This window comes from Procambarus clarkii, chromosome 28 (genome assembly GCF_040958095.1).
Source record: "Procambarus clarkii isolate CNS0578487 chromosome 28, FALCON_Pclarkii_2.0, whole genome shotgun sequence".
Taxonomy (NCBI): domain Eukaryota; kingdom Metazoa; phylum Arthropoda; class Malacostraca; order Decapoda; family Cambaridae; genus Procambarus; species Procambarus clarkii.
The window spans coordinates 22,675,223-22,687,234 of NC_091177.1; the positions used below are offsets into that span (position 1 = coordinate 22,675,223).

General features: G+C 45.7%; 1 protein-coding gene across 1 annotated transcript in view; it reads left to right on the forward strand.

Moving 5' to 3' along the window:
- The first annotated feature begins 381 nt into the window (after positions 1 to 381).
- Positions 382 to 12,012, forward strand: part of LOC123751665 (uncharacterized) — a 37,391-nt gene continuing 25,760 nt past the window's right edge. The window contains exons 1-11 of the mRNA XM_069332677.1: positions 382 to 461; positions 3,852 to 4,026; positions 6,618 to 7,022; positions 7,373 to 7,651; positions 7,822 to 8,100; positions 8,200 to 8,460; positions 8,577 to 8,819; positions 8,937 to 9,125; positions 9,909 to 10,403; positions 10,489 to 11,235; positions 11,370 to 11,612. Coding sequence (XP_069188778.1) covers positions 382 to 461; positions 3,852 to 4,026; positions 6,618 to 7,022; positions 7,373 to 7,651; positions 7,822 to 8,100; positions 8,200 to 8,460; positions 8,577 to 8,819; positions 8,937 to 9,125; positions 9,909 to 10,403; positions 10,489 to 11,235; positions 11,370 to 11,612 — 3,396 coding nt within the window. The remainder of the gene's footprint in view (positions 462 to 3,851; positions 4,027 to 6,617; positions 7,023 to 7,372; positions 7,652 to 7,821; positions 8,101 to 8,199; positions 8,461 to 8,576; positions 8,820 to 8,936; positions 9,126 to 9,908; positions 10,404 to 10,488; positions 11,236 to 11,369; positions 11,613 to 12,012) is intronic.

Genomic DNA, 12,012 nt, shown 5'->3' on the forward strand with positions numbered 1-12,012 from the left:
CTAATAGGAATACCATACGAGACAGAACTCAGTGGAAAGTCTGTACAGTTTTTGAAGGACTGTATCACCCAGAAGTGTCAGGAGGCAGAAAACAGGTTTATCTTGGCCCAGAAGGAATAACAGAAAAGCAAAGGCGGAAACCGTGGTTCCTTCAGGCATGTAAGGAAGCAAGGCAGCTAAATACAAGGGCAGTGAGAAAATTAAGAAATAACAGGACACCAGAGAGCAGAGAGAAAGAAATACCAGAGGACCAGAAATGGGTAGCTCAGTGTGAGGAGAGAAGCAGAGAATCAGTTTGAAAATGACATAACAAATACAGCTAACACCCAATCAAACCTGCTCAACAGCCACATCAGGAGGAAAACAACAGTGGCAGAACAGATGATGAAACTAAAAAAGGGAGAGGATGGGTACATAGAGGATGACAAAGAGGTGTATGAAGAACTCAACAAGATATTCCAGTAGGTCTTCACAATAGAGCAAGGGAAAGTCCCTGAACTAAGAGGGGTGGTGATAAATCAAACAGACTTGGAAGATATCGAAATTATCAGAGATGAGGTTCGGAGGGATCTGCTTGATCTAGAAATAACTAAGGCTGTTGGACCTGATGGAATCTCACCATGGCTGCTTAAAGAGGGGGCAGAAGTGCTGCGTGACACTATCTATGATCTATAACAAGTCACTGGTAACGGGAGACCTACCAGAGAGTTTGTAGACACCTAACACAGTACCAATCAACAAAACGGGGGATAGGAAGAAGGCCCTAAATTTACTACAGGCCAGTGTCCTTAACTCGTATACCATGCAGTGTGATGGAGAAGATCGTGAGAAAAAGCCTGGTAGCCCATATGGAGAGAAGGGACTTTGTAACACATCACAAGCATCAAAAGGATATCATCAGCGGCATATGCTAGATTGGCCAACATAAGAACTGCCTTTAGAAATTTGTGTAAGGAATCGTGCAGGACACTGAATACCACTTATGTCAGACAAATCCTGGCGTATGAAGCTCCAGCCTAGAGTCCGTACCTAGTTAAACACAAGACAAAGTTAGAGAAGATTCAGAGGTATGCCACCAGACTAGTTCCAGTAAGTTGAAGAATGAGCTACGAGTAAAGGCTACGGGAGCTAATCCTCACGTCCCTAGAAGAAAGAAGAGAAAGGGAGAGACATGATAACCACTTAAAAAATTCTCAGGGGAATTGTCAGGGTGAACAAATGCAAACTATTTAGTACGGGTGGAACACGAACAAGGGGGGACACAGCAGAAAACGTAGTACCCAAGTGAGCCATAGAGACATTAAAAAGAATTTTTCAGTGTCAGAGTTTTTAACAATTAGAATGCATTAGGCAGTGATGTGTTGGAGGCAGATTACATACACAGTTTCAAATGTAGATATGATAGAGCGCAATAGGTTCCAGACTCTGTACACCAGTTGGTTGACAGTTGAGAGGCGGGACCTAAGAGCTAAAGCTCAACCCTCGCAAGCACAACTAAGTGAGTACAACTAGGTGAGGACTCGCTTACCGTAATTGTCCCCCCCCCCACCCCAGACCCTCTCAGCGACACCACCCAAGACCCTCTCAGCCACACCACCTCAGACCCTGCTAGCCTCCAAATACCAGATCCTACCAGGGCCCCCCCCCCCCCTCCCCACTCCAGAACCACCTTCCTAAGCCCCTCCCATCCAGGACTGTCTATACCCCGTAACCTCAGTCCCTCCCTGTTCCATTATTCCAATGGAATCAAAGGAAACTGATGATAGACAGAAGAGAGTCAGCTTGAAGGTAATATATTCGAACATAGATGGGATTACAAACAAGGAAAGTGAACTTTGGGAAAAATCGCTTGAAATGAACCTAGATGTAATAGGACTCACAGAAATAAACCTCTCAGGAATCATAACGAATGTGGTGCTTCCCCAGGACCACACTGTAATAAGGAAAGAGAAGGAAGGAAGAGATGTAGGCAAAGAGAAAGAAATGAAATTTCAAGATGATGATTATCTCAGGCTGCGACGGGTTTAGAAACTACATAACAGGCACTATGACGACGGGAATAGTAGAAGAAGCAGTGATATATATAACCCTACACCAAATGACAGAAGACCCAATTTCGGAAGGGAAACTATGAGGAGATAAGAAAATTTCTAACATATATATAACATGGGAAACAGAGCTCAGAGGAAACACGGCCCAAGACATGATGGACTACATCACGAGAAAGTATAAGGAGGCAGCAGAAAGGTTTCTCCCAGTACAAAAGGAAATAACAGATTGCCGATAAGAAACCCATGGTTTTATCAGGGATGTATGCTTGTAAAGAAACTAAGTACAAGGACGTGGAGAAACTATAGAAATAACGGGACACCAGATAGCAGAGAAAGATAACAGAGAGACAGAATTGAGTAGGTCAGGATGAGAAGAGAGGCAGAAAAACAATAAGAAAATCATATAGCAAGTTATCAAAGCAAAGGCACATCAGTAGAAAAACAACAGCGAAGATCCGATAATGAAACTGAGGATAGGGGCAGACAGATTCACTACAAACGACAAGGAAGTGTGCGAGTAACTCAATAAGAAATTCTGCGAGATTTTCATATTAGAGCAAGGAGAAGTAACAGAGATAAGTGAGGGAATATCTAACAAGGCACCACTGGAGGAGTTTGAGATTACCAGTGGGGAGGTAAGAAAGCATTTTGTAGATCTGGATGTGACAAAGGTTATCGGCTGGAATCTGGAATGTAGGATAGAATCTCATTATGGATACTAAAGGAAGGAGCAAAAGTACTGTGCCTGCCACTCTCAATGGTGTATAACAAATCACTGGTAACAGAGAAACTGCCAAAAATTTGGAAGGCGCCTAATGTAGTCCCGATATTCAAGAAGGATGATAGACATGAGGCACTGAACTACAGGCCAGTGTCCCTAACATGCATACCATGAAAGGTAATAGAGAAAGTTAAGAAAAAACCTACTGGAACATCTGGAGCGAAAAAACTTTGTAACATAGCATTAGTATGTGTTAAGGATGGCAAATCTTGCCTCACATGATTAATTGGATTCTATGACCAGGCAACAATAATCAGACAAGAAGGAGATGGGTGGGCAGACTGCATATTTGTGGATTGTCAGAAAGCCTTTGGCACAGTATCCCATAAGAAACTAGTGCACAAGCTGAAGATGCAGGCAGGAGTGAAAGAGAAAGTACTTAATATCATAGGGGAGTACCTAAGCAACAGAATACAGCGAGTCATTGTGAGGGGTGAAGTCTCAGAGTGGCGAGGCATCACCAATGGAGTCCCACAGAGATCAGTCCTTGGACCTATACTGTTTCTGATATATGTAAATCATCACCCAGAGGGGATAGACTCGTTCCTCTAAATGTTTGTTGATGATGCAAACATTATGGGGAGGATTAAGACAGAGGAAGATAATGTGAGGCTACAAAATGAACTAGACAAACTGAAGGAATGATCCAACAAATGACCACTAAAGTTCAGCCCAAGTAAATGTAAGGTAGTGGAACTATATGAAGGGAACAGGAGGCTAGACACAGGATACCGAATGGGTTATCTTGAGATGATTTCGGGGCTTTAGTGTCACCGCGGCCCGGTCCTCGACCAGGCCTCCACCCCCAGGAAGCAGCCCGTGACAGCTGACTAACACCCAGGTACCTATTTTACTGCTAGATAACAGGGGCATAGGGTGAAAGAAACTCTGCCCATTGTTTCTCGCCAGCGTCCGGGATCGAACCCGGGACCACAGGATCACAAGTCCAGCGTGCTGTCCGCTCGGCCGACCGGCTCCCCATCTCATGGGAGATGAAGTATTTCTTGAAACGGTCATAGGAAAGATCTAGGAGTTGATATCACACCAAATCAGTATCCTGAAGCCCACGTCAAAGGAATATTATCAGTAGCGTATGCATGGCTGGATAACATTGAACTGCCTTCAGAAACCAGTGTAAAGAATCATTCAGAATCTTTTTTAGAGGTTCTGAAAGAAGCTTTAGAAAGTTCAGAGGTATGCCACTAGGCTAGCCCCAGAACTAAGATATATAAGTTACGTGGAAAGGCTGTGTGGACTGCAACGAAGGACGGGCCAAGGTGTGTCCACGCAGAGTTGGAAAACTGCTTACACAAAATAAAATCACCTATCACCTGTTCCACAAAAGCTTAAAAAAAAGTGAACAACCATATTAGTCCTGATCCATCACCATACAGTACTCTCAGTCTACATTAATATGATTACAGGGCCCGTAGACCAATAAATATACAGAAACCTGGAGACGAACCGAACGAGTTCGTCCTTAACAGAAATCTACAGACCAATGACATTGACGCCGGGCGCCGGACCGTGTCAATGCCATTGAATTCTATGCCAACATTACAAACATAACCATCAAGTTCTCTTTCAAACATTCTAACTCATATAACTAAATTTACAACTCAAAAGATCCTTGAGCATACACAGATGTAATGAGCATCACAATATACAACTCACAATATCAAATGGTATAAGCAAATAAGCACACAATGAAGAATATAATTATATACAAAGATTCCAATTTACTCGACTGGACAATACTTAATCTCGGCAGGAAAGCAAAGAGGGGGGGGGGGAGTTAAGGTGTAATAACCCGTCCTGCTCTTCCCCTTTACTCACTCAATACCCCAACTTAACACTGCTTGCAGATCACTGTGACCCTCAATGAACTAGCAGTTAATATTGAGATTAAAATATTAAATGAGGGGGAAGCAACAAAAGAAGGGATTATTAATTTAAAGATAATGAATAAACACTTAATTGTACACTGCCACCACCTTCCTGATACCACCTGAATGTGTCTATTACTAATCTCCCAGGAAGGACAGGAATCAACAAACATAAATAAACTCAGCATAATCAATAAACATAAATTAACTCAGAGGGCGTAGGAATCTTGATAATAATGCTTGGGGAAATAGAAATCTTACTTTACTAATTTAGATTCAAGGGCAACTTTAATATCCACAAAACTGGAGGAGCACACAGGGGACTTCCAAATACCATACATATATACTACATATAAAAAGGACTCAGCATTAATAACAAAAAGAACCGAGATAACCAAACAACAAAATACATTATTAACTTTATTTAATTAAAACATGTATATTTAAACTCAAATTAAAAATATATCTCCTACTCTAATAAAACATTACTAAGAGGCAAATGAAATCTACCGATGGACATGAATACTCAAGAGCACAATACCTGAACTGTAATACCGGCTCGAGATGTCTATGGCTTCCCCAGGCCCTGAAGGGACCTATCTCCAGTCGCTCCCAAAGACACACTAACGGATATATTCTTAACAAGCTATCAGTGGAAAACAAGCTCCACCCACTCTAAACTTCCTAGGCCCAAATAAGCCCAGCCTTTCCAAGCCTGTAGCCAATGAGTTCAAAAACTTATTCTAAGCCAGCCAAATGCCCTATCTCCGCCCACCTAGGCCTCCCTGGCTAGGCTAGCCCATAAGGGTCTGTTTCTCTTGACAGAAACCTTGCTCGTTCCCACGCTATATCCAGGAAACCGGGCCAGAGAGAATATGACACCAGCCACCCAACGAAATTTGAAAACCACAGTTTATTGGCCCTGAGTGAACTGCCCCTCAGTTCGTCACTGGCTATAGCGAAGGCAGGGGAGAGGGGAAAGAGTGGGGGATAGAGAGGGAAATGAGTGGGAATGGAGTGGTCACGGAGAGGGCCAAGAGAGGGTCCTCTTGACTAAGAGTAGTTTATGGCAGGAATCACAGCTCGACAACATAGGAGGGGAAAAGGGAAGGGGCATGAGTCAACGGGGGAGCGGGCGAATGAAAAAGGGCACGAGGAAGGGGAGAATGAGAAGAAGGAGAAAGGAGAGAAAGGGAGGAGGGGAGAAAGGGGCGAAGGGGAGAGGGGAGAAGACAAAAACTGAGCACAGTTCATTACAAAGGGGGAGAGGGAGGATTCAAATGAATTTAGCCTAGTCGGCCTGCTCAACAGTTAGCACTCTTCTTTAACACAATACTCATCAAAACATAGTTAAACAATAATGAAAGTATAATATACTATAATACAACATGATCTCATAACCCTGCCCAAGAGTATATATCAGGACAATATAAGGCATTTCCATATATCAATCAACCAATAGTAGTCTACTTCGCTTAACATCCAATTAATAGGGTATATAATAATACATAGGAAAGTGATACACATAGTACAGTGATACATAGAACCTATGAACATAATAGTGTAACAAATATAAGCAAAATCCATTTATAATGGTGTTACTATGTTACGAAGTATTATATCATTTAAAGGTAAGATCACAGCGCATACCATTCATACTGGTGTATGCTGGATCATTACCAGCCCATCTCTGCTTCACAGCCCATCTCTGCTTCTCAGCCCATCTCTGCTTCTCAGCCCATCTCTGCTTCTCAGCCCATCTCTGCTTCTCAACCCATCTTTGTTTCTTAGCTCATCTCTGCTTCTCAGCCCATCTTTGCTCCTCAGCCCATCTTTGCTTCTCAGCCCATCTTTGCTTCTCAGCCCATCTCTGCTTCTCAGCCCATCTTTGTTTCTTAGCTCATCTCTGCTTCTCAGCCCATCTTTGCTTCTCAGCCCATCTCTGCTTCTCAGCCCATCTTTGCTTCTCAGACCATCTCTGCTTCACAGCCCATCTCTGCTTCTCAACCAATTTCTGCTTCTCTGACCATCCCTGCTTCACAGCCTATCTATGCTTCTCAGCCCATCTCTGCTTCTCAGCCCATCATTGCTTCTCAGACCATCTCTGCGTCACAGCCCATCTCTGCTTCTCAACCCATTTCTGCTTCTCGGACCATCCCTGCTTCACAGCCCATTTCTGCTTTTCAGCCCATCTCTGCTTCTCAGCCCATCTTTGCTTCTCAGCCCATCTCTGATTCTCAGCCCATCTTTGTTTCTCAGCCCATCTCTGCTTCTCAGCCCATCTCTGCTTCTCAGCCCATCTTTGTTTCTTAGCTCATCTCTGCTTCTCAGCCCATCTTTGCTTCTCAGCCCATCTCTGCTTCTCAGCCCATCTTTGCTTCTCAGACCATCTCTGCTTCACAGCCCATCTCTGCTTCTCAACCAATTTCTGCTTCTCTGACCATCCCTGCTTCACAGCCCATCTATGCTTCTCAGCCCATCTCTGCTTCTCAGCCCATCATTGCTTCTCAGACCATCTCTGCGTCACAGCCCATCTCTGCTTCTCAACCCATTTCTGCTTCTCTGACCATCCATGCTTCACAGCCCATTTCTGCTTTTCAGCCCATCTCTGCTTCTCAGCCCATCTTTGCTTCTCAGCCCATTTCTGCTTTCAGCCCATCTCTGCTTCTCAGCCCATCTTTGCTTCTCAGCCCATCTCTGATTCTCAGCCCATCTTTGCTTTTCAGCCCATCTTTTCTTCTCAGCCCACCTCTGCTTCTAAGACAATCTTTGTTTCTCAGCCCATCTCTGCTTCTCAACCCATCTTTGCTTCTCAACCCATATTTGCTTCTCAGCCCATCTCTGCTTCACAGCCCATCTTTACTTCTCAGCCCATCTTTGCTTCTCAGCCCATCTCTGCTTCTCAGCCCATCGCTGCTTCTCAGCCCATCTCTGCTTCTCAGCCCATCTTTGCTTCTCAGCCCATCTTTGCTTCTCAGCCCATTTTTGCTTCTCAGCCCATCTTTGCTTCTCAATCCATATTTGCTTCACAGCCCATCTCTGCTTCACAGCCCACTTTTGCTTCTCAGCCCATCTTTGCTTCTCAGCCCATTTCTGCTTTCAGCCCATCTCTGCTTCTCAGCCCATCTTTGCTTCTCAGCCCATCTCTGATTCTCAGCCCATCTTTGCTTTTCAGCCCATCTTTTCTTCTCAGCCCACCTCTGCTTCTAAGACAATCTTTGTTTCTCAGCCCATCTCTGCTTCTCAACCCATCTTTGCTTCTCAACCCATATTTGCTTCTCAGCCCATCTCTGCTTCACAGCCCATCTTTACTTCTCAGCCCATCTTTGCTTCTCAGCCCATCTCTGCTTCTCAGCCCATCGCTGCTTCTCAGCCCATCTCTGCTTCTCAGCCCATCTTTGCTTCTCAGCCCATCTTTGCTTCTCAGCCCATTTTTGCTTCTCAGCCCATCTTTGCTTCTCAATCCATATTTGCTTCACAGCCCATCTCTGCTTCACAGCCCACTTTTGCTTCTCAGCCCATCTTTGCTTCTCAACCCATCTTTGTTTCTCAGCCCACCTCTGCTTCTCAGCCCATCTCTGCTTCTCAGCCCATCTTTTCTTCTCAGCCCATCTTTGCTTCTCAGCCCATCTTTTCTTCTCAGCCCATCTCTGCTACACAGCCCATCTCAGGTTCTCAGCCCATCTTCGCTTCTGAACCCATCTTTGCTTCTCAGCCCATCTCTGCTTCTCAGCCCATCTCTGCTTCTCAGCCTATCTTTGCTTCTCAGCCCATCTCTGCTTCTCAGCCCATTTTTGCTTCTCGCCCATCTCTGCTTCATAGCCCATCTCTGCTTCACAACCCATCTTTTCTTCTCAGCCCATCTCTGCTACACAGCCATTCTCTGCTTCTCAGCCCATCTTCGCTTCTGAACCCATCTTTGTTTCTCAGCCCATCTCTGCTTCTCCGCCCATCTCTGCTTCTCAGCCCATCTTTTCTTCTCAGCCCATCTTTGCTTCTCAGCCCATCTTTTCTTCTCATCCCATCCTTGCTACACAGCCCATCTCTGCTTCTCAGCCCATCTTCGCTTCTGAACCCATCTTTGCTTCTCAGCTCATCTCTGTTTCTCAGCCCATCTTTGCTTCTCAGCCCATCTCTGCTTCTCAGCACATCTTTGCTTCTCGGCCCATCTCTGCTTCATAGCCCATCTCTGCTTCACAACCCATCTTTGCTTATCAGCCCATCTCTGCTTCTCAGTCCATCTCTGCTTCTCAGACCATCTCTGCTTCTCAGCCCATCTTTGTTTCTCAGTTCATCTCTGCTTCTCAGCCCATCTTTACTTCTCAGCCCATCTCTGCTTCTCAGACAATCACTGCTTCTCAGCCCATCTTTGCTTCTCAGCCCATCTCTGCTTCTAAGCCCATCTCTGTTTCTCAGTCCATCTCTGCTTCTCAGACCATCTATGCTTCTCAGCCCATCTTTCTTTCTCAACTCATCTCTGCTTCTCAGCCCATCTTTGCTTCTAAGCCCATCTCTGCTTCTCAGCCTATCTTTGCTTCTCAGCCCATCTTTACTTCTCAGCCCATCTCTGCTTCTCAGCCCATCTTTGCTTCTCAGCCCAACTTTACTTCTCAGCCCATCTCTGCTTCTCAGCCCATCTTTGCTTCTCAACCCATATTTGCTTCTCAGCCCATCTCTGCTTCTCAGCCCATCTTTTCTTCTCAGCCCATCTTTGCTTCTCAACCCATTTTTTCTTCTCATCCCATCTCTGCTACACAGCTCATCTCTGCTTCTCAGCCCATCTTCGCCTCTGAACCCATCTTTGCTTCTCAGCCCATCTCTGCTTCTCAGCCCATCTCTGCTTCTCAGCCCATCTCTGCTTCATAGTCCATCTCTTCTTCACAACCCATCTTTGCTTCTCAGCCCATCTTTGCTTCTCAATCCATCTCTGCTTCTCAGCCCATCTTTGCGTCTCAGCCCATCTTTGCTTCTCAGACCATCTCTGCTTCTCACCCCATCTTTGCTTCTCAGCCCATCTTTGCTTCTCAGACCATCTCTGCTTCTCAGCCCATCTTTTCTTCTCAAACCATCTTTGCTTCTCAGCCCATCCCTGCTTCTCAGCCCATCTCTGCTTCTCAGCCTATCTTTGCTTCTCAGCCCATCTCTGCTTCTCAGCCCATTTTTGCTTCTCGGCCCATCTCTGCTTCATAGCCCATCTCTGCTTCACAACCCATCTTTGCTTCTCAGCCCATTTTTGCTTCTCAATCCATCTCTGCTTCTCAGCCCATCTTTGCTTCTCAAAAAATTTCTGCTTCTCAGCCCATCTTTGTTTCTCAGCTCATCTCTGCTTCTCAGCCCATCTTTGCTTCTCAGCCCATCTCTGCTTCTCAGACATTCTTTGTTTCTCAACCCATCTCTGCTTCACAGCCCATCTCTGCTTCACAACCCATCTTTGCTTCTCTGACCATCCCTGCTTCACAGCCCATCTCTCCTTCTCAGCCCATCTCTGCTTCTCAGCCCATATCTGCTTCTCAGCACATCTCTGCTTTTCAGACCATCTCTGCTTCTCAGCTCATTTTTGTTTCTCAGCTCATCTCTGATTCTCAATCCATCTCTGCTTCTCAGACCATCTTTGCTTCTCAGCCCATCTCTGCTTCTCAGCCCATCTCTGCTTCTCAGACCATCTCTGTTTCTCATCCCATCTCTGTTTCTCAAACCATTTCTGCTTCTCAGCCCATCTTTTTTTCCCAGCTCATCTCTGCTTCTCAGCCCATCTTTGCTTCTTTCTCAGCCCATCTCTGCTTCTCAGACATTCTTTGTTTCTCAGCCCATCTCTGCTTCACAGCCCATCTCTGCTTCACATCCCATCTTTGCTTCTCTGACCATCCCTGCTTCACAGCCCATCTCTGCTTCTCAGCCCATCTCTGCTTCTCAGTCCATCTCTGCTTCTCAGCACATCTCTGCTTTTCAGACCATCTCTGCTTCTCAGCTCATTTTTGTTTCTCAGCTCATCTCTGATTCTCAGCCCATCTTCGCTTCTCAGCCCATCTCTACTTCACAACCCATCTTTGCTTCTCAGCCCATCTTTGTTTCTCAGCCCATCTCTGCTTCTCAACCCATCTTTGCTTCTCAACCCATATTTGCTTCTCAGCCCATCTCTGCTTCACAGCTCATATTTGCTTCTCGGTCCATCTTTGCTTCTCAACCCATCTTTGCTTCACAGCCCATCTCTGCTTCACAGCCCATCTTTGCTTTTCAACCCATCTTTGATTCTCAGCCCATCTCTGCTTCACAGCCCATCTTTGCTTCTCAGTCCATCTCTGTTTCACACCCCATCTCTGCTTCTCAACCAATTTCTGCTTCTCGGACCATCTTTGCTTCTCAGGACATCTTGTCTTCTCATCCCATCTCTGCTACACAGCCCATCTCTGCTTCTCAGCCCATCTTCGCTTCTGAACCCATCTTTACTTCTCAGCCCATCTCTGCCTCTCAGCCCATCTCTGCTTCATTGCCCATCTCTGCTTCACAACCCATTTTTGTTTTCAGCTCATCTCTGCTTCTCAGCCCATCTTTGCTTCTCAGCCCATCTCTGCTTCTCAGCACATCTTTGCTTCTCGGCCCATCTCTGCTTCATAGCCCATCTCTGCTTCTCAGTCCATCTCTGCTTCTCAGACCATCTCTGCTTCTCAGCCCATCTTTGTTTCTCAGCTCATCTCTGCTTCTCAGCCCATCTTTGCTTCTCAGCCCATCTCTGCTTCTCAGACATTCTCTGCTTCTCAGTCCATCTCTGCTTCTCAGCCCATCTCTGCTTCTAAGCTCATCTCTGCTTCTCAGTCCATCTCTGCTTCTCAGACCATCTCTGCTTCTCAGCCCATCTTTCTTTCTCAGCTTATCTCTGCTTCTCAGCCCATCTTTGCATCTAAGCCCATCTCTGCCTCTCAGCCTATCTTTGCTTCAAAGCCCATCTCTGCTTCTCAACCCATTTTTGCTTCTCTGCCCATCTCTGCTTCATAGCCCATCTTTGCTTCACAACCCATTTTTGCTTCTCAGCCCATCTCTGCTTCTCAGTCCATCTTTGCCTCTCAGCCCATCTCTGCTTCTCAGCCCATCTCTGCTTCTCAGCCCATCTTTTCTTCTCAGCCCCTCTTTGCTTCTCAGCCCATCTTTTCTTCTCATTCCATCTCTGCTACACAGCCCATCTCTGCTTCTCAGCCCATCTTCGCTTCTGAACCCATCTTTGCTTCTCAGCCCATCTCTGCTTCTCAGCCCATCTCTGCTTCATAGCCCATCTCTGCTTCACAACCCATTTTTGTTT